The sequence below is a fragment of the Lycorma delicatula genome, chromosome 8 (assembly GCF_047948215.1).
Source record: "Lycorma delicatula isolate Av1 chromosome 8, ASM4794821v1, whole genome shotgun sequence".
NCBI lineage: Eukaryota > Metazoa > Arthropoda > Insecta > Hemiptera > Fulgoridae > Lycorma > Lycorma delicatula.
In genome coordinates, this window is record NC_134462.1 from 26,030,781 (window position 1) to 26,049,863 (window position 19,083).

The window sequence follows — 19,083 nt, forward strand, 5'->3', positions numbered from 1 at the left end:
AATTCATTCCTAAATCCAGTCCTTACTACAAACAACACAGCTGTGTTTTCAGCTACATGTTTTGACCTGCACAGACACGATTAATCTTGTCCATGAAGGCTCACTCTTCAGTATTAGATATGATGTCATAATGTGACTAGAATTAAATCATATAATTGTTTATTTTATTATCATAAATATAATTGTTTACTTATGGCTTAAAAATTATGTTAATAAAGTTAAACATTACAAAATGAACTAACAAAATACAAAATAGATCCTGAAAAATTAAAAAAAAATCCATTAATTAAAAATTAAACTTTTCAAAAATGGTTGGTGATAGAAAGGTTCTGAGTTCATATATGTTTTCATCATCAAAAAACAGATTAAAATCATGTATCACATGTTAAGAAACAAAAATTATGTTTAGCAGTGTAATTTGTATAATTAAAAGTGACAATTTTATCTAATCATTACAATTTAGAGTGTAGGGAATATATTACCTTACATGTTTCCATTTGTTATAAATACAGATTTCTTATAAGAGATGTCTTTTAGTTGATTTAAAAAAGTACCATTTTTTTTTTCAGAAACAAACTGATGCATTACTTTAATTCTAAGTTAAAAAATCTATTTAATTTTTTTATTCTAATTAATATAAAATAATACCATAAATATGAAACCTGAAAGAAAATATATAAGTTTAACTTACAGCAGCTGTTTTATCAGCATAATTGCGTGCAGCTAGAACAAAACATGCCTCAGCTTCATTCATACGAGCTTTTGCTAGATCAACATCTTTTAAGCAGGAACCCTGAATATAAATGACTCTTTGTGCCCAAATTTGTACTTGAAGAATCATTCTCATTGTAGTATCTAACTCCATAGGAGATAATAGCACCACATAATAATCCTATAAAAAAATTAATTAGAGTAAAACTTATTACTTTAATATATTTGTATTTTAACTAAATAGAGTAGTATAACGAATTTAAACCATAGTTATTATTTATTCATTGTATGTTATCTATCATACATGTACATGTGTATTAACAGATAAATAACAATATCCTTTTTTATTTCAGTCCAAAGCATATATACCTATCCAGCTGAATTTTAACATAAAACATAGTATACATTTCAGGTTGTATTTACTACATTAAAACAAACTTAAAAAGAAAGTGTTCTTTAAAAGAAAGAGCACTAAAGAGAACAACATAACCAACAAATAAAACCTACAAGACTAAAGTAAAATACAAATTAAAACAAATGATAAAACTCACAACTAAAATTCCAAACAACCTCTCAATTCAATTAATAAGTCCCGTGTTCACTAGTATGTGGGACAATCAATCGACTTACTATTGTGTCCAGCCGGCTTTCTAAACTTGGAAAATTTGCACAAGTTGGTGAGCCACCCGCCTTTTCAACAGGACAACTATCAACATGATGCCCCACATCTCCAATTTTTGTATTTTGATTATGTATTTTGAAAGAATAAAACATTGGTGTCCTGACTTGACCGACATAGTAGAAAAATACTGGAAACTGCGTGAGATAGAATGTGTATGAAAGTCTTGTGCAAACTAAAAATCCTTTCCAAAAGAAACTTTTACACAAGAAACCTGAAAACAATCATCACATTAATGCTATTTATTAATTTATTTATTAATGCCATTTTTTCCACTACCTTACCCAAGGTATTAAGGAGGCTAAGTGGTCTGTAAGATATATCTCCATTTTCCTTTGGACCCTTCTGAAGGAACACAATTCTGGCTTCTTTCCAGCACGCCGGGAAATTTCTATTCTCCAGGCCCTGACTGGTAATCTCCAGCATTTCCCATGGGACTCTCCTAACTAGACCCTTTAGGAGCGCCGCAGGAATCCCGTCCAATCCGGGGCTCTTTTTATTCCCAAGATGCCCGACCGCTGCGATTAATTCTCCAAGAGTGAACCTCCTGCTGTCACAATTAATGATTCCCTCGATCACCTCTTCTGTACAAGGAAATAACTCACTAATTTCCTGTTCCGCTTGCGACCTACTTAAAATAGCCAGGCGCCTGCCAAATCTCTTTGTAATTATTTTATACGCCTGTCCCCAGGGGTCGTTGAATAACTCCTCACACAATACCCGCCAGCGATTTCTCTTTGCTGTCCTAATAGCCCTATTTAATGATCGTCTATCTTTAATATATACAAGGGCCGCTGCCTCATATTCTTGTTCACCTGTGATCCTGAGTCGTTGTTTCTTTCTACTGGATTTTTGTAACTTATCTCTTAGGGTCTCTATTTGCTTTGACCACCAATATGCTGAGCTTCTCTTTCTGCTCCTCCCTTTCTGTGTCTCTCCTCCCTTTCCATCTCTTGTTTGACTACATTGGTCAGCACCAGCGGTGTTAATTCAGTCATATTTATGAGCCTCGTGGATGTCCTACTAACTATTCTTTCAATCTCTTCTGCCATAAACTTCTGGGGTAACAGTCTTTCTATAGTAGCAAACATCGAATCATCAATACAAATTCTGGTCGCTAAATGATCACTGGCGTGAGGTAATACTCGCCAGTCCCATTGCTCCCCTCTCCACCTGTTGTCCAGGATTGTAAGGTCCAGAACCGACGAGTGCCCTCTCGCCTGATAGGTGGGGTTACTGTCATTGACACAATGACCGCCAATAGAGCTCATAGTGTCCGTCAATATTTCACCTCTTCTATTTGTGTAAGCACACCCTGTAGCCACTGATTTACAGTTAAAATCCCCCAGGAGTATAAATTTCTTCCTATTTCTAGTAGTTATTCTTTGTATGGTATCCATGCATCTCACAAATTCACTCAACTCACAATTAGGCGAAATATATACTGCAATTACGAGTATAGAGTCGGATTCAATTGCCACTATTTCTTTCGATCTCGCAGTTTTCCTCCAGGCTATTCTCCCACTGATATCTCTCACCACTACATCCCCTTCTGTATCGGCTATCCAGCCCGCTCTTGCTGCTACATAAATGTTGGGTACTGTAACCACCAACAAGTCGGTCCTCTGTGACACCGCCAGTTCACTGACCAAATCACATGACATAGAACTCCGATTAGTATTAACTAGGAGAGCCCTAAGCATTTTGATTTTTTAAACATGCCCAAGCCCCTGTTCGGTGATCCTGGCTCCCGCAGTTAAGACAGCTACTGAGCTCTTTACAATCTGCAATTTTGTGACCTTTGCCCCCACAATTGAAGCAAAGTTCAATCTATCTGGGCCGTTACACTCACTCCTGCGATGTCCCGTGCTCCAACATCTGAAACACCTTTCTTGATCTTCTCGTATGTACGCCCTACAATTGACCCATCCTATCTTTATTCTTTGGTGAACCAATCTGCATGCTGCTCTGTAGGACGTGACTGCCGTAGCATTCTGTGTTTCATCATACCCTGGTCTTATGGATGTAATTTTAACCTCTTCACCATCCCCTGCCCTATTCATTATTGCTGCCAGTATCTCCTGTTCTGGAGTATCCATTTCAATGTCCCTTATGTGCACTATTGTTCTTCTATCTGCTCTAGTTTTTAAGTCTACTTGCAGGTCCGCGGCTTTATCCCTGAGCGTACTAGTAAAATCTGCTGCACTTTGAGCCCCCTTGATGCAGACATGTAACTCCTCATTCCTACCTTTTCTGAGGGATATGACGTCATTGGCCTCGTCACTATTTACCGCAGATTTCATTGTTTTGAGTAGTTCAGCATACAACTTACCCACTGCTTTTACTATCACTGTGCGGCTCTCCTCCGCAGGTGGAGTGGCCTTCTTTATTGCCGCTTGTCCCGGCCTTAACTGTCTTGCCTGTGTATCTGCATGGAGTGTCAATACTCTAACCGGCTCCACCTGGTCTTTTGTTATATATTACAATGCCTTTTTGGTATAATTACCAATGCTTCCGGGCAGCAGTAAAAATGCAGTCCCCGGTGATTGTTGTAAAACCTTGCTAATTGCCTTAAGAATGATGTTCATTCTTATTTTCTCCGCTGCTCTTGAATCATAGTATATTTTATATTTACTTCTTCTGACTTCAACTGTTTCTTCTCCAATAATGGAAATTTCAACCTTTAATATATCGCCCGCCTTATACTTTAAACGACTACCTTCACTATCCTCTGCTCTATTGACTTTTGCTGTCATTAATTCTACAAGTATCTCCCGCTTCCGCAGGAACTTCTGTGATGTTTAAAATTCTTTCTCGCAATGTATTTGGCCATTTCCTCGGTAAGAGCTCTATTAATTTCATGTCTGACAAATCTCCAGACAATACTGCCTCCATTTCCACCTCCATAGCCACTGTGTCTGTCTGTGTAGCCTGAGTGGCTGACGCCAATGGGCGAGACATTTCTATCAACGATTTCAACCCCAAGTATATATTTTTTTCAATTCCTGCTCATGTTCGTTAATATACTTGGATACCCGGGCTCCCATATGTTGTTTAAGGGAGATCATGACCAATCCCAACTGATAGGTCAGGCTCCCCAAACTTCCAGGCGAAGGTTCCTCTTCTTCTGATGAACCCTGATGTGCTCTTTTTTCCCCTTTACTTCTACTTTCTTCGACGTGGATGCCTTCGAAAAACTACCACTTTGGGAGGCCATATCTTCCGTCGGGAGTGAGCCTCGGTGACGCATTATAGCTAGTTACACTCTGGAGACAATTCCTTTTCCAACAAGTACCCACACATGATGGAACCCCATTTTAGGGGTTCCAAAATGGGGGGCCCCAAAAACATTGGGGGATGGGGGGTCTGGGGATAGGCAATTTTATGATTCGGATAGATATTTTGGAATCGGAGCTATAGGGAAAAAGTTATAGTTCTGAAACTGGAACCCCTATAACACTTCGTTTGACTTAGAATATTTCACTACTGAAGATTTATTAAACGAAAATAAATCTAAGTTCTTGTTTACTTTCGTCTGAGTATGACGTAACTGACAAGCCAAAGCTTGTCAGTATAACTTAAAATATTTTACTGTAACTTATATAATATATAACCTTAAAATAACTTATTCACTTAAAAAATGTTAAGTTTAATTCACTCCGTTATATTGTATTGTAAAGACAATCCATTCCAATCACAATACAACCCACCAAAACCAGAAAAAATAATAAAAAATTTCACTTTTCACTTGAAAAATATTTAACTTATAAAAAAGTCAAATAACTTACCTAATCCGTAACCAAATCACATAAAATTTTATAATTTAGTCACTTCACACTGATAAGGAAATGATATATTTGAAAAAACTTTTTTTAAAACGAAAATCTTTTACCAGAATAAAGGATGCAATTTTAATTTTTTTAACAGGACGCACACGAATTTCCTTTAAAATGATTTTACAAAAAAATTAATTATTAAATTTACTAGGGTTAAATTCTTGTATCGATAAATTATTGGGATTTCATTCTAATATTGTAAAAATAGATACAGAATAAGGAAAGAGAGGTAATTCATTAATTTAGTTTTGTTTGAAATGTTCATCTTTAATTATTTATAAAGGATTCCAGAAAGTTCTACGTTTCTAATAGACTTATCTGTTAAAGAGTTAAGTGCGGTGAATGGGAATAAAGATGATTTTTTGCATATGTATATAAAAAGTAACTGATTTTAGTAAAAGAATATCTATAACCTTTTTTAAAACTTATTAAATTCCCTGCAGTTTAGTTCTATTATTTATTCTTTAGAAGATGGACCATTGAATGTAAAAATAGGAAAAGAAAAAATTATTGAGGTAGAAGAATTTTGTTATTTGAGAAGTAGAATTAGTAAAGATGAACGAAGCAGGAGCGATATAAAATGCCGAATAGCACAGGCGAAACGAGCCTTCAGTCAGAAATATAATTTGTTTACATCAAAAATTAATTTAATCGTCAGGAATAGATTTTTGAAAGTATATTTTTGGAGCGTACCTTTATTTGGAGTTGAAACTTGGACGATCGGAATACCTGAGAAGTAAAGATTAGAAGCTCTTGAAATGTGATGCTATAAGAGAATTTTAAAATCAGATGGGTGGATAAAGTAACAAATGAAGAGGTATTGCGGCAAATCGATGAAGAAAGAAGAATTTGGAAAAGTGTAGTTAAAAGAAGAGACAGACTTATAGGCCACATATTAAGGCATACTGGAATAGTCGCTTTAATATTGGAGGGACAGGTAGAAGGAAAACATAGTGCAGGCAGGCAACGTTTGGAATATGTAAAACAAATTGTTAGGGATGTAAAATATAGGGGGTATAACGAAATGAAACGACTAGCACTAGATTGGAAATCTTGGAAAGATGCATCAAATCAGTCAAATGACTGTAGACAAAAAAAAATTTATTCTTTACGATGAAAAATAATTTAGTTATGACGTTTGTAAATATTTCAATTTTTGATTTCCTCAGAAGAATGCTCGTTTTTTTTTGGCAGTAAACGTGAAAAGCAAATCCAAACGAATGAAAGATAGGGTTTAGTGACATTAGTAGTATCTATCCACTTGATTTTTCTTAATTTATTATACCTACAGAACTGATCTGAGTTATAGAAAGTATACTTAAAACGTGTGATTTCATTGAGAAAAATAATTTTTTAGGGACAATAGTTCTTATTTAACTAGAAGAAGCAAAGGACAAACTGGTATAATATTTTACAATTTAAATTTAACAATACGATACAAATTGAGTACTCATCTATGAAAAAAATATCATACTATTTTTTTTAAAAAATCAAAATTTTTAACTTGAAATATTAAAAATTTGATATAAATCTTCATATAAAAACATCAAATTCCAAATTATTTAGAAAGGTTTAAATAAATTGGTATAATTATTTTTTGCTTTGGAAATAAAATGTTTACCTCTGTTTCATTCTCCCTTACGTTGAAAAAGGAATCTTAAAGAATAATGATTATTTTAATCTTTAGGATTTTTCTGAATTTTCATGAGAAAAACTAAATATTTCAAACAAAAAATAGTGACCCTTATTCTCTCTACGCCCATTTTTTTTTTTTTTATCAATTTTGATACTATTAATCTCTGAATTTTATAATATCTATAGATTTATAAAGCTTTTCTATACTCTAATAAAACATGTATAAATGTAGTTTTCAGTTATTAAAAAGTAAATAACAATTGTACACGCTTTTTTTTGTTTATTTTATTTGACAGTATTCAAAGAATTTTCAATCCCATTATTCATTTCGAACATTTTTATTTGACTTGAATTCCATTTATAATTTGAACATGAAACAATCTCCTTCAATCAGAATAAAATTATAATTGTGATCATAGTCAACGAATGAATTTAATAAACTTAACTATTCACATACCGTAAAGGAACAGCATCAGTTAAAAATTAAAATAAAATTCTGAATTCTGTAGCTTAAAATTAATATCTTTAAAAAATGAGTGGAAAAGAAAGATGTTATTCTGATTTGACTTTGCAAATAAAAACAGGAATTTATAATAATTTTGTTATAATAAGTTCACATGACGTTCACGTTGACATAATTTTAAAACATACGACGATCAACTGATGTAATTATGCAAATATTACAACTTTCATAATTAATATGTGAAGTTTTATTATTGTTACAAATATGCGAGTACCTTAGGATGGAAATTAATTCCGAAAACCCTTCAACGCATCAAATTCACTTGTTGGTAAGAGATTTTTTTGTATATTGACTAGAAAAACATGAATATTTTCTAATTATTTCTGATTTTAATTTATTATTACTACTATTATTATTTTTAATCTTTTTTTTTTTTAATAATTTATTATAGTTAGGTCACCGAGCAACGTAATTTTATTAAATCTGTTTATTGTGTTCAAATTGTTAACTCTTGGATTCTATAGCAACGTCGTTTTCTAAATAAAATATTACTATAAAACAATTTAAAAAAAACTGTAAAACGCTATAGATAGCACCTTAAGAAAACTCTGATAAAGGTAAATACAATCAGCTTACGATATATATATTAGTCATATTGTATATATATAAGTTATGTCTTGCATAATTAACATTTTTAGAATTATCTTTAGAAAAAAAGGTAAAAAAAATGAACAATTAGAAACGATAGACGATCTCCTAGATGAACTCCAACGTCTTCGTGAAGAAACCACTCTCGATTTCCAACACATCCAACGGCTTCAAAAAGAATTCCTACTATACCAACACCAGGCGCCTGCAGCCCTTTACCATATAAATCTTATGGAACAAGAAAACATATCCCAAAATGACACACTAAGAGCTTTAGAAACAGAATTACAACACAAAATGAACTTAGTTGACAAAATTGAAACTACGAAAAAACTTGGCAACTTAGAACATAAATTTACTAATAGTTGTAGTTGTAGATGTAGTTGCAGTAGTAGTAGTAGTAAAAATTTCCATTAAATAACAAAAGGCTGCTCATTACCAAAATTACAGTATAAATACCCTTGTCAATCATTAGTAACTATTGAAAATTATTTCACCATGTATATAAATTACTAATCACTAATTATATATAAAATTTTCTTGTACTTGTTTTTTTTTTTAAATATAGAGATATATTTCTTTATTCTTTACCTGCAGTGCACCCATACTGTCGAACGTTTTTCAACCTATCTGCAATTGTGTTATCATCCAGGTGATGATAACACAATCATTGTGTTCATCTGAACACAATCATCGAGGAAGGTGTATTTTTTTAAATGACAGGATGAGCATGTCATGAATGAGGTATTTTCAAACTTCCTACTAGGGTGCACTGTTACACACATTATTATTATTATTATTATTATTAATTATTATTATTTAATCGCACAAACAAATTTAACAATTACATTTACAAAATTAACATTCAAATTCAGTACACTTAACATTCACAACTACCATTAACATCATACATTTTAAAATTAACATTCATAACGTTAAATTAATCACAGTACAATTACATTTACAAAATTAACATTCAAATTCAGTACACTTAACATTCACAACTATTTACAAACTTCCTACTGGTGTGCACTGTTACACGTTATTATTATTATTTAATCCCACAGTACAATTACATTTACAAAATTAACATTCAAATTCAGTACACTTAACATTCACAACTACCATTAACATTCATACATTTTTAAATTAACATTCATACGTTAAATTAATCACAGTACAATTATATTCACAAAATTAACATTCAAATTCAGTACACTTAACATTCACAACTACCTACCATACCTTAACATTCATACATTTTACTTGTTCGTTGCTGTTACTTACTCCAGCATATAGTCCTCTAAGAAGCCATCAATATTCTGTGCGCCTGGTGTCTCCATTCTGATGGCAAAACTTTTCTCACGTTATTTTTCAAACCTTTCTGGAATATTTTCTTAATGTTAGTCTTAATCAACCTATATTGCAGCGGCCTTCCACTTTACTCTCCCACCGATCCTGTAAATTTTTGTGCATATCTAAAAGCTTTCGATAGGATTCCCGCACACCTTTGTTCTCATTCCACTCTTCTTACTTGTTTCATCAGTGTATCGTTCTAAGACTTCAAATTTTATTATAATTAATATTACTTTCTATTAGGTTAATACGTCCATTTCAATTAGGGCTTGGATTTCAGCCTTTAGTTGTCCTCTAAGAAGCCATCAATATTCTTTGCGCCTGGTGTCTCCATTCTGATGGCAAAACTTTTCTCACGTTATTTTTCAAACCTTTCTGGAATATTTTCTTAATGTTAGTCTTAATCAACCTATATTGCAGCGGCCTTCCACTTTACTCTCCCACCGATCCTGTAAATTTTTGTGCATATCTAAAAGCTTTCGATAGGATTCCCGCACACCTTTGTTCTCATTCCACTCTTCTTACTTGTTTCATCAGTGTATCGTTCTAAGACTTCAAATTTTATTATAATTAATATTACTTTCTATTAGGTTAATACGTCCATTTCAATTAGGGCTTGGATTTCAGCCTTTAGTTGTCCTCTAAGAAGCCATCAATATTCTTTGCGCCTGGTGTCTCCATTCTGATGGCAAACATTTTCTCAGGTTATTCTTTTTTCAGACCTTTCTGGAATATTTTCTTAATGTTAGTCTTCATCAACCTATATTGCAGCACCCTTCCACTTTACTCTCCCACCTAGTTTTTTTAAATTATTTTTACTTTTATGTTTCTTTTAAATAAACTTATCGTATTTTTAAGACTTGAATCTTACACGGGCACAGCGGTTCAAATCCGACTTCATCTCCTTTTTTTTTAACTTAAATATATTGATTTATTAATAATTATTTACCTGATTGTAAAAAAGAAATTACGATAAATAATATTCAATAATAATATTTAAAAAAATGAAAAGTATCAGAAGTTATTAATGAAATAAAATTTTATGTACTTTTTACTAAAAAAAAAATGCGTAATGTAATTTAATAGGCGTACAAGGAAGTCATGTGGTGACCATATCAGATTTTTTTATGTTAACGGTCATAATTTAAGTAAAAATTCTCTTATTTTCTTAATGTTAGTCTTCATCAACCTATATTGCAGCGGCCTTCCACTTTACTCTCCCACCGATCCTGTAAATTTTTGTGCATTTCTAAAAGCTTTCGATAGGATTCCCGCACACCTTTGTTCTCATTCCACTCTTCTTACTTGTTTCATGAGTCTATCATTCTAATTGTTCAGATTTTATTATTATTAATATTCTATTAGGTTAATACTTTAGTTTAAATTTGTTTTAATACTATTAGTTAGTACTAATAGTATTAATAGTACTAATAGTATTTGTTTTAATACTATTTGTTTAGTACTATTAGTTAGTACGTAATAACTTGGTTGTCCAAGTTGTGGCAACGAAAATGTTGCATTTAAAATCCTAACTAATATCGAGGAAGCTGTGAAACCATATAAGGAGGGTATTTAAAAAATGCTTATGAAGATTAAATACCCGATTCGACAATTTGTTGTTATAAGATTTATAAAACCGAAAAAACATATTGCGTAACTTATTGTAATTTATAAGTAATTGTAATATGACATTTTATATATTGGAGTAAAAATACTATTTACTTCTACTGATTGTACAATCTATGGATTGTACGGTTTATAAAGTTTGAGAAAGCTAATATGGTATACGATATTCGACGATGGGAGCAAATTTTATCTCATACTCTTTTGTTACAATTGCTGTTTTATAAAAATCCAGGCTTGAGATCAACAGATAAATCGTATAACAGCGATTTGAGGACAACCAAGGAAAGTACTCAAGATAACCGGCGCTCATTTAATGATGCCGGATATCAGGGGAAAAGCATTAAATCCTACAAATACATTTAACAACATCGTAAAGTTGTTGAAGCATGAAAGACTTAATAATAAGACCTTTGAGTGAGACGTATTCCTTCACCTCTATTCGACAACAACTACCTATTAGCAAAACCATATAGAAACGTATGAATCCTTATGCTGATCAAATGTTCAATTCAATGACTACGATGTCATAATTATGTGAGGAAATACTAGGCCACAAAATACTAGGCAAGTAAATGTTAGGCAAGGAAATGTTGAGTGTTGAAATGACAGGACAGTAAATGGTTAGGTAAAATCAGATCTACTAATGAAATGGGTTTGTTATGATAATGCTTCATCAGGTCTAGGTAGAATGGATTGGGCACTTTTTATGGGTAACCTAAATACTGAGTCTGTACCCGTTATGGTAGTGGGTGTAAGGGCTGGTGTAACACTGACCACTCGCAGAGAGTGCGGTGAATCGATTTACGTACGATTTCGATGTGCGTTTTCTAATAGGTCGTCGTCGACGAATATTGGCGAAGGATAAGTCTCAACTGAACGGTCTTTAAAGAACAACATTCTGTTGTTCATGTACTACAGTTACTGATTTTCATTTGACCGCAGCATTAAAAGACCGTGGTCTTACATTGCTATTACGCGATTTATTTGTCGGTCTCAAAGGTTTTTTTTTATAAAATAGCACTTATTAAATAATACTCTGTTGCCTGGTATAATTAAAACAACTGTGTAAGGGATCGAATTGCAGATTGGTTGAAAAACTACCCTTTTCCACTCCCTATGGGAATTTCTAGTAAATTTCCATAATGTCGATCCCTGTCGACAACAGTTTTGAGTGTTTTATAGTAGGCCTCCGGGGGAGAGATTTCACTCTTTAACAAAAAAAAATCTCAACGCGCCATGGATGCTACAACATGAAATCTTATTTCTATTGTGGTGTGGAAATGTATCCAAACAAATGGTAAATAATGTAGATTCCTGAGCTTAGTGAATACAGAAAAAGAAGCTTTAAAGTAATATGTCATAGATTTTCCTGAAGAATAGCTAATTATGATTGTGAAGAACAGTCATGGTAATCAGAATTCTAAACCAAGTGGTTGATAAAACAAATAACATCAAAGCACTTTTCCAGGTTGGCTGATCGGCTGCATTCAATTCGATATATTGACATCAAAGATAAAGAAAACCTCACTTTGGAAGGCTTTTATTATTCCTTTAACCATATAAGATGTGGTATGTATATTAGATTAGGGAAAATGGAAAAAATTAAAACTTATTTAAACTAAATCTGATAATTTAAATAAAGTTAAATAAATAGGCTTATCATATTTTTCTGGGTCCAACTCGGGATATATTTTTGAAATTAAGTCTTAACAGTTTAGTGAAACATTAAACTATCTATTCAGTTTATTTGTCATTAGATATGACCTTTTTCAGAAATGGTTTGTTTGTTTTAATTACAACATAAAATTCATAACAAGTAAGTTCTGAATTAATTTTTAACATTTAGCAGATGTTTAACAACAGATACTGAAAGTTGACCCCTTTCTGCAAACCAAATGCTTCCCATAATTGAAAAAACTCTCAACTAGAGCAGATGTCCCAGGCAAAGACATTGCAAAATCAACCATTTTAGAAATATTGCAACATTAAGTCCGCCTTAAAAATTGCATTCCACTTCTCTTCAATAGTATCTGGTACTTTTTCAGAACTTGAACCACAACCTACCCTTTGGTTTTGAATTTCCTGGTTCAACAATGTTTGTTCAATCAAATAATTTATACTTTTTACTTTTATAATTTCATTAACAACTTGTGCACTTTCTTCTAGATCAGACCAGGCAATTTCATTTCGTAGATTTTATCCACTGAAACTTACTAACTTTATCAAAACTGGTTCTTCACAACTCTTAGTATTGGATACTAGAATTATAAAAATTGTCTACGCTTGAGAAGAATTTTTGTTCCTGAACATCATTATTTTCTTTGAGTCCATAGCAATTGTTTGACAAAAGTATAAATTTGTGGGTTTTTCTTTCCTGAAGTTGATAAATTAATTAAGAATATGTCTGAAATGCTTCTGTTGCTGTGACAGAATTAGCTTCAGATTTCTGAACTGCATTATTAAATAACTGTAGAGTACCATAGAAAAATTTCAAAAAAGTTCATTTTTCAGATTTTCAAAAAAATCAAACATTAATTTTGTGCATTTGTCACAAGAGAAGTATGATTTTAGACCATAAAAAACAAAATAATTCTTTCTATTGAAGGTAACAGATTAAGGAACATTGTGCTGCTATAAAGTAATACATTTTTGTAATCTGTTTCCATAAATATACAGAAATCTTTAAGTTTAATCTTTCAGTATACATGTGAAAATATTTATAAATTTTTATTACAATAACCTCTATATCCAGGGGTAGAGAATCACATGCCATTTGTACTGAACTGTGTACAATGTGGGCTGGACAAACAATACCTAAAATAGGTCTATCTAAATCACTTTGAAATTTTCTGAACACATTTTCATTCCCCTTTCTCATCACACCACCAAAATTATTGTTAGTATTATCAGCAGTACAACAAACCAACTTTTCTTCAAGTTTGTAATTTTTCACACACTGCAAAATGCACTGAGTCAAAATTTGAGCAGTTTAAACTGACATTTCAATGAAATTTAAAAGTTTAACTTGAATTCCCTCCTCCAGACTCAAATATCTTACAGCAATTGGAATGTGTTTTACTTCACTTCTGTTTGAGCTCCATTGTTACTGGTACAACTTTTTTTTTCCATAGAACGCAACACATCAAATGCAAATGGCAAAATAAGGTTAACAATAATTGCCTTGGTTGTGATTCTAACACATGAAAATTTTGGGTCACATAACTTTTTAACCAGTTTAGTTGTGCAGTCATGTTTTGAAACTGAGTTTATATCTAGCAGATCACTGTTACTGTTATTCCCATCTTTGGCTTTAAAAAAAATCTTTTATGTTTAGTGAAGCAGTAACATTAGTAGCACTTCTATGTTTAGCTGTTTTCACGTGGTACTCAATATCACCCTTTCCTTTATGTGAAACAGAAAATTCTCCGGGACATTGCGTGCAATAAATACGTTCATTGTTACGGTCATTACACAATTTTAAAAATTTGTATTCCTGTTGCAGGTTAACATTAAATACACATTTCCTTTTGCCATTGCTAAAGTATGAGACAGAAAACGAATAGAGATAAAATGATTAAAAATGTCTAGACGAGTTATTTCACGCACAAAAACAACATAAACATACTGCCCCTGTTTTGTTGCCAAATGACTAAATAAAAAGTTGTGGTGAGACCAGTAGCCACACCTCCATCAAAATGGACATCAGCGTTTGCTTCAAGGTTGGCTGAGAGATGCATGGCCATAAGAGAATGTTTAAAAATGCGATGTCAAACATATAGGTCTAAAATTAAAAAAAAAATCCTTGCCAGTCATAAAATTCTCAAAACCTGGACAATTTTTGCAACAATTAATGAGAAAGTTTATTTCTTTTATTAGTTAAGATTTGTTCTTCTTGATGGATCTCTTGCAACAGGTTTCTCTAGAGCATCAACAAGGGAGGTCTGTCCGCCTCTCCCTTGTAGAACAGACCGGAGTCCGTAAATTAACCCAAAATCAGGGGTATGAACTGAAGTAGAGTTCACCAAGGGAACTAGGACTAAATTTCGTTTTGCGGACATTTTTAAGATACCAGAGCACACGATCTGCGACTTCATTGCAGACTCTTATAGCCCCCGTAACACATTTTATATTTCACTTTTTTACCTCATAAGCGCCTACTATTAAAATCATCATTATTATTACTAATAAGTAATCCGGCTTTTTTATTCGGATGAGAGTCTCTTATGAGTTTCATCTTGTATAACAGCTACCGATCTCCCTCAGGGGTCTATTTTAAAAAAATTACCGTTCTTTCTTTATTCCTAAACCATTAGTAACGCATTAACGATGGATTATACTCAGAGCACAATTTATCGTCTCTTACACGATGCGAAGATTTTTTTCTCTAGATAAATGCAACTAGGTCATAAGTAAATACCTGCTTGTAGAAACGTTTTTCCTCCGAATGTTAATCCGTTGACAACAGAGGAAGTGAAATAATGCCTGCTTGAAAACACATCCTCTATTTTAAGAAATCAATAGAAAATAAAACGACTTTGATTTTTTTTTTTTTTTATAATACTGTTTAGAAATCAATAAACAAGCATTTGCATAAACTAAAAATCTATAAATATAAAATCAAAATTTTAATTTAAAATGTTACTTACGTAATAGAAGTGAATAATAATCAGAAAACGAAACTTACCTAAAAAAACAAACAAAATAGTTATTGGTATTTATTACAGATTATAGTTCACTAAAAAAAGTATGTAGTTAATATATATTTTAAAACAGTACGTATACAATATAGTTTATTTCACATATAATTATTTATCCTTATTATAGGAATAATAACTTAATGCATATTTAATCAATACATACTAAAATTATTCTTAAAAGGAAGACCGACTTTTCGTTATAATATTAAAATATATTATTTGTTTAAAAACGTAATTTAATTAAAAATAACGAGAAGAGATCCTCCAATCAAGCAAGTTTAAACTCGCTCACCACCATGATTCACTGTATAAACTTGTATGAAATTACACCAATACAAAGTCAACATAACCACAAATTGAGGTTATGTTGTCTGTTGTCGAACTTAAATTGAGCGTAACTGAAAAACGACTCGGTTAGTCTTCATCAAATTTTCACATGCACAACTACAGATACTCTACCACAGCATATCTAAATTTCAATGAAATGGTTTTGTACATTTTCGAGCCACAAATTTTATATATAGGCTTATAAGGAAATTGCACTTTAATTGAATGGTATTTTCGTAATCCTCATACCATACAACGTAAAAAAAAAATCAATTTCATCCTCCAATATCACTGTGCGACCGACTGTTATACCGTACATTTCTTCGAAAAGTCAGTAAAAAAGAAGCATCTAAATTTTCATTTGGGTCTACTATGTTCAGAAAAAAAAAATCTTTAGAAACCCGATCCTACCCGCAGACTACGTCGATTCACTAAGAATCACTTCGCACTTGTCAAGTGCAAGGAATTAGTCTAACCGTAACTGTCTTAAGAGAAAGGACTAACTCCGAATTATCCTAATTTTGTAAATATTATATCCATTCCTAAGATTATCTAAAAACAGTATCATTTTTTGTTAACTGTTACTGAATTCTGATGACAGAATTTTGTGTATATATATATATATTGTTTGATACAGGTAACATTATTTCTTCAAATGTCTTTCCTTTATGGGGAATTGTTAGCACAGAAAAGAGTAAAAAATCGCAGGAAGCAAAGTCCGGTGAAGTTGGTTTGATCCCATATTTTGCCAATAATTTCTGGATAAATTATGATGAATTTTCCAAAAGCTGAGATCTCTTGCTTCGAACAACATCTCTTAGACTACAAAGAAAAGTTATGTAGTAGTTTTTATTGCCAATTTGTAGTTTGTCCTTGAGAATCATGACAATGTTTCAGACCATACATCACTACTTATCCAGAGATTCATAGTAAAACATACGATCGATCGACTTCAGCAGGCTTCTTACTCACCGGATGTTTCCTGCGATTTTTGACTCTTTCCTAACCTTAAATTCCACTTAAAGGAAAGAGATTTAAAGATTGACTTGCACAGTAGAAATTAAAGACTTTTAAGAAATTGAGACTTTTGAGATGTGGATGTGGCACACAATGAAAAATGTTAGACGGCAACAAATGAAGTATTTAGGAGAATCGTAGAAAACAGAAAAATGCTATACTACTTGAGAGGAAGGGGATTTATTGTTGGTCACTTCAATGAAATATACTAAACAGTAGCCATTTTGGTCATAGTTGTAGTCTGAAGTATTTTACATCAAATGTTTTCTTTTTTATGTATTTTAAAATTGTCACAATTTTACCCTTTTTATTTAAAATGTTTGAGTTGCCTCCTATGGTGATTTCGGGTGTGACAAAAAATAGACTTCAGACAGGAGTAATTGCTAATTTTTTTTTATACAAACCTTTAACAGGCTCTGGGAAGTATACTTCCCACTTATTTAAAAATATTATTTTATTATTGCCTGGGAACTCCAGTGGGCTCCGGGAAGTATAATTCCCACATTTGATAACATTAGAACTGAAAATGGTAAAATTTTGAAAATTATAAAGTTATTCTATTGACAGTTGTATTTAAATTTCAAATAATAATTAATTTAGGAAGAACAGGGATTGGAAGGGAAATTAGGTAGGGATGATGCACGTCACCAACACTGTTTAAAACATATCTGAAAAAATAATTAAACGCTGCCTGAATGGGAAAAGAGGAATAAAGATCGGGGGAAGTTTTGCTAATGACATGGCGGTACTGGTGGAGAGCCAGTACTGACAGGATTTGCCCGAATGAGAGAACACTATGAATGAATCCGTCTTTAATCTTATTTCTATAAATGGAATTTTAGGCTTAGGAAAGAATCAAAAATTGCAACATTGCTTAAGATAAGCGTGGGCCTACACTTTGAAGAGGACAAATCACGGAACTAAATGAGTTAAGTATTTTTTTATGGGCCAAGATTGGATACTTTTTTAAATCACACCTCTATTATAAACTTCGGTTTCACGTAACTTAATTACAATTACGGTTAAAAACAATATAGTAAACGATCCCTACCGTTGATGACGATATTAAAAATAAAGGACTGCCGTGAATATCGGTAGATTGAGATAAATAATGTAAAGAAGTTATCCATCGTCGCTTAATTTCAATTAGAAATTCTACAATACGAATCTTAGATATACAACACGTAATTTTTTCTTCGCATTCTCCTTAGTTATGTACATGTGAATAAGTGTGTTGGAGATACAAATTAGCAGACTGTACTGGTAGTTATTTACATAACAATAAAAAAAATACCTTTCGGCACGCCAGAAGACGGAGGTAGATTTCACCGGTGCTAAGTAGGGGATAAAAAAGCGTTCCAGTTTAAAGTTAAGAAAAACTTCAATTTTACTCAATACGAAATTGGTTGTTTACTCAATACTACATGTTTAGCATACGACAAGCACCATCTTCTTACAATTTCAGCAAACATTTGGTCGTCCCCTACCGTAAGGGTTGGTTATATCAAAAGTTGTTTAAGACAAAAGTTGTAGATAATGTTTAAAGAACAAACGACCACTTTAAACCGATTCGATATTGTACCTATAAAGGGAGGTATGATCTATTTTTTCTTCGAAACCCCATTTTTTACCCCCCCTCCCCAGAGCCAATGGTTGATCTCAATGGTGATATCAAAAAACTTAACTTAGATAAGTTTTAGGCCCTTAAACAATTTTAAACAATTCGATATTTCACTTAATAAGAAAGTTATAGCTATACTTTGTTTATTCGAAAAAGCTCCCCATTTCCTCTCCAATGGTCCGATTTTGCTCATTAATGAACTCGACCGAGATTTTGGGTCGTTATATTTTACGTATAAATTTGAAAGTGATTGTCGCAAAATTACGGCTGTTATCGTGTCCACAAGAAAGTGAAATATATATAAAAAATGTTGTAATTTTACGGAAGGCGAATCATGGTACCCATTACAATAGGTAGCTTTCTTTTGAAATCTACCTCAAAATGTAGGTAAATATTTTTCCTAATCTTCCTGTAATACGGAATTTTGTTTCTATAGGTAATAACATTTCTGGGGGTAAAAAATGTTT

At 32.4% G+C, this 19,083-nt stretch overlaps 1 protein-coding gene across 3 annotated transcripts in view; it reads right to left on the minus strand.

Annotated features, from left to right (window-relative positions):
* LOC142329149 (uncharacterized) overlaps positions 1–19,083 on the minus strand; it is a 177,264-nt gene that overhangs the window by 68,308 nt on the left and 89,873 nt on the right. For all 3 annotated transcript variants that reach the window (XM_075373491.1, XM_075373490.1, XM_075373492.1), the window contains 2 exons: positions 15,601–15,638; positions 692–892 (listed from right to left, as the gene is read on the minus strand). In XM_075373491.1, coding sequence (XP_075229606.1) covers positions 692–892; positions 15,601–15,638 — 239 coding nt within the window. The remainder of the gene's footprint in view (positions 1–691; positions 893–15,600; positions 15,639–19,083) is intronic.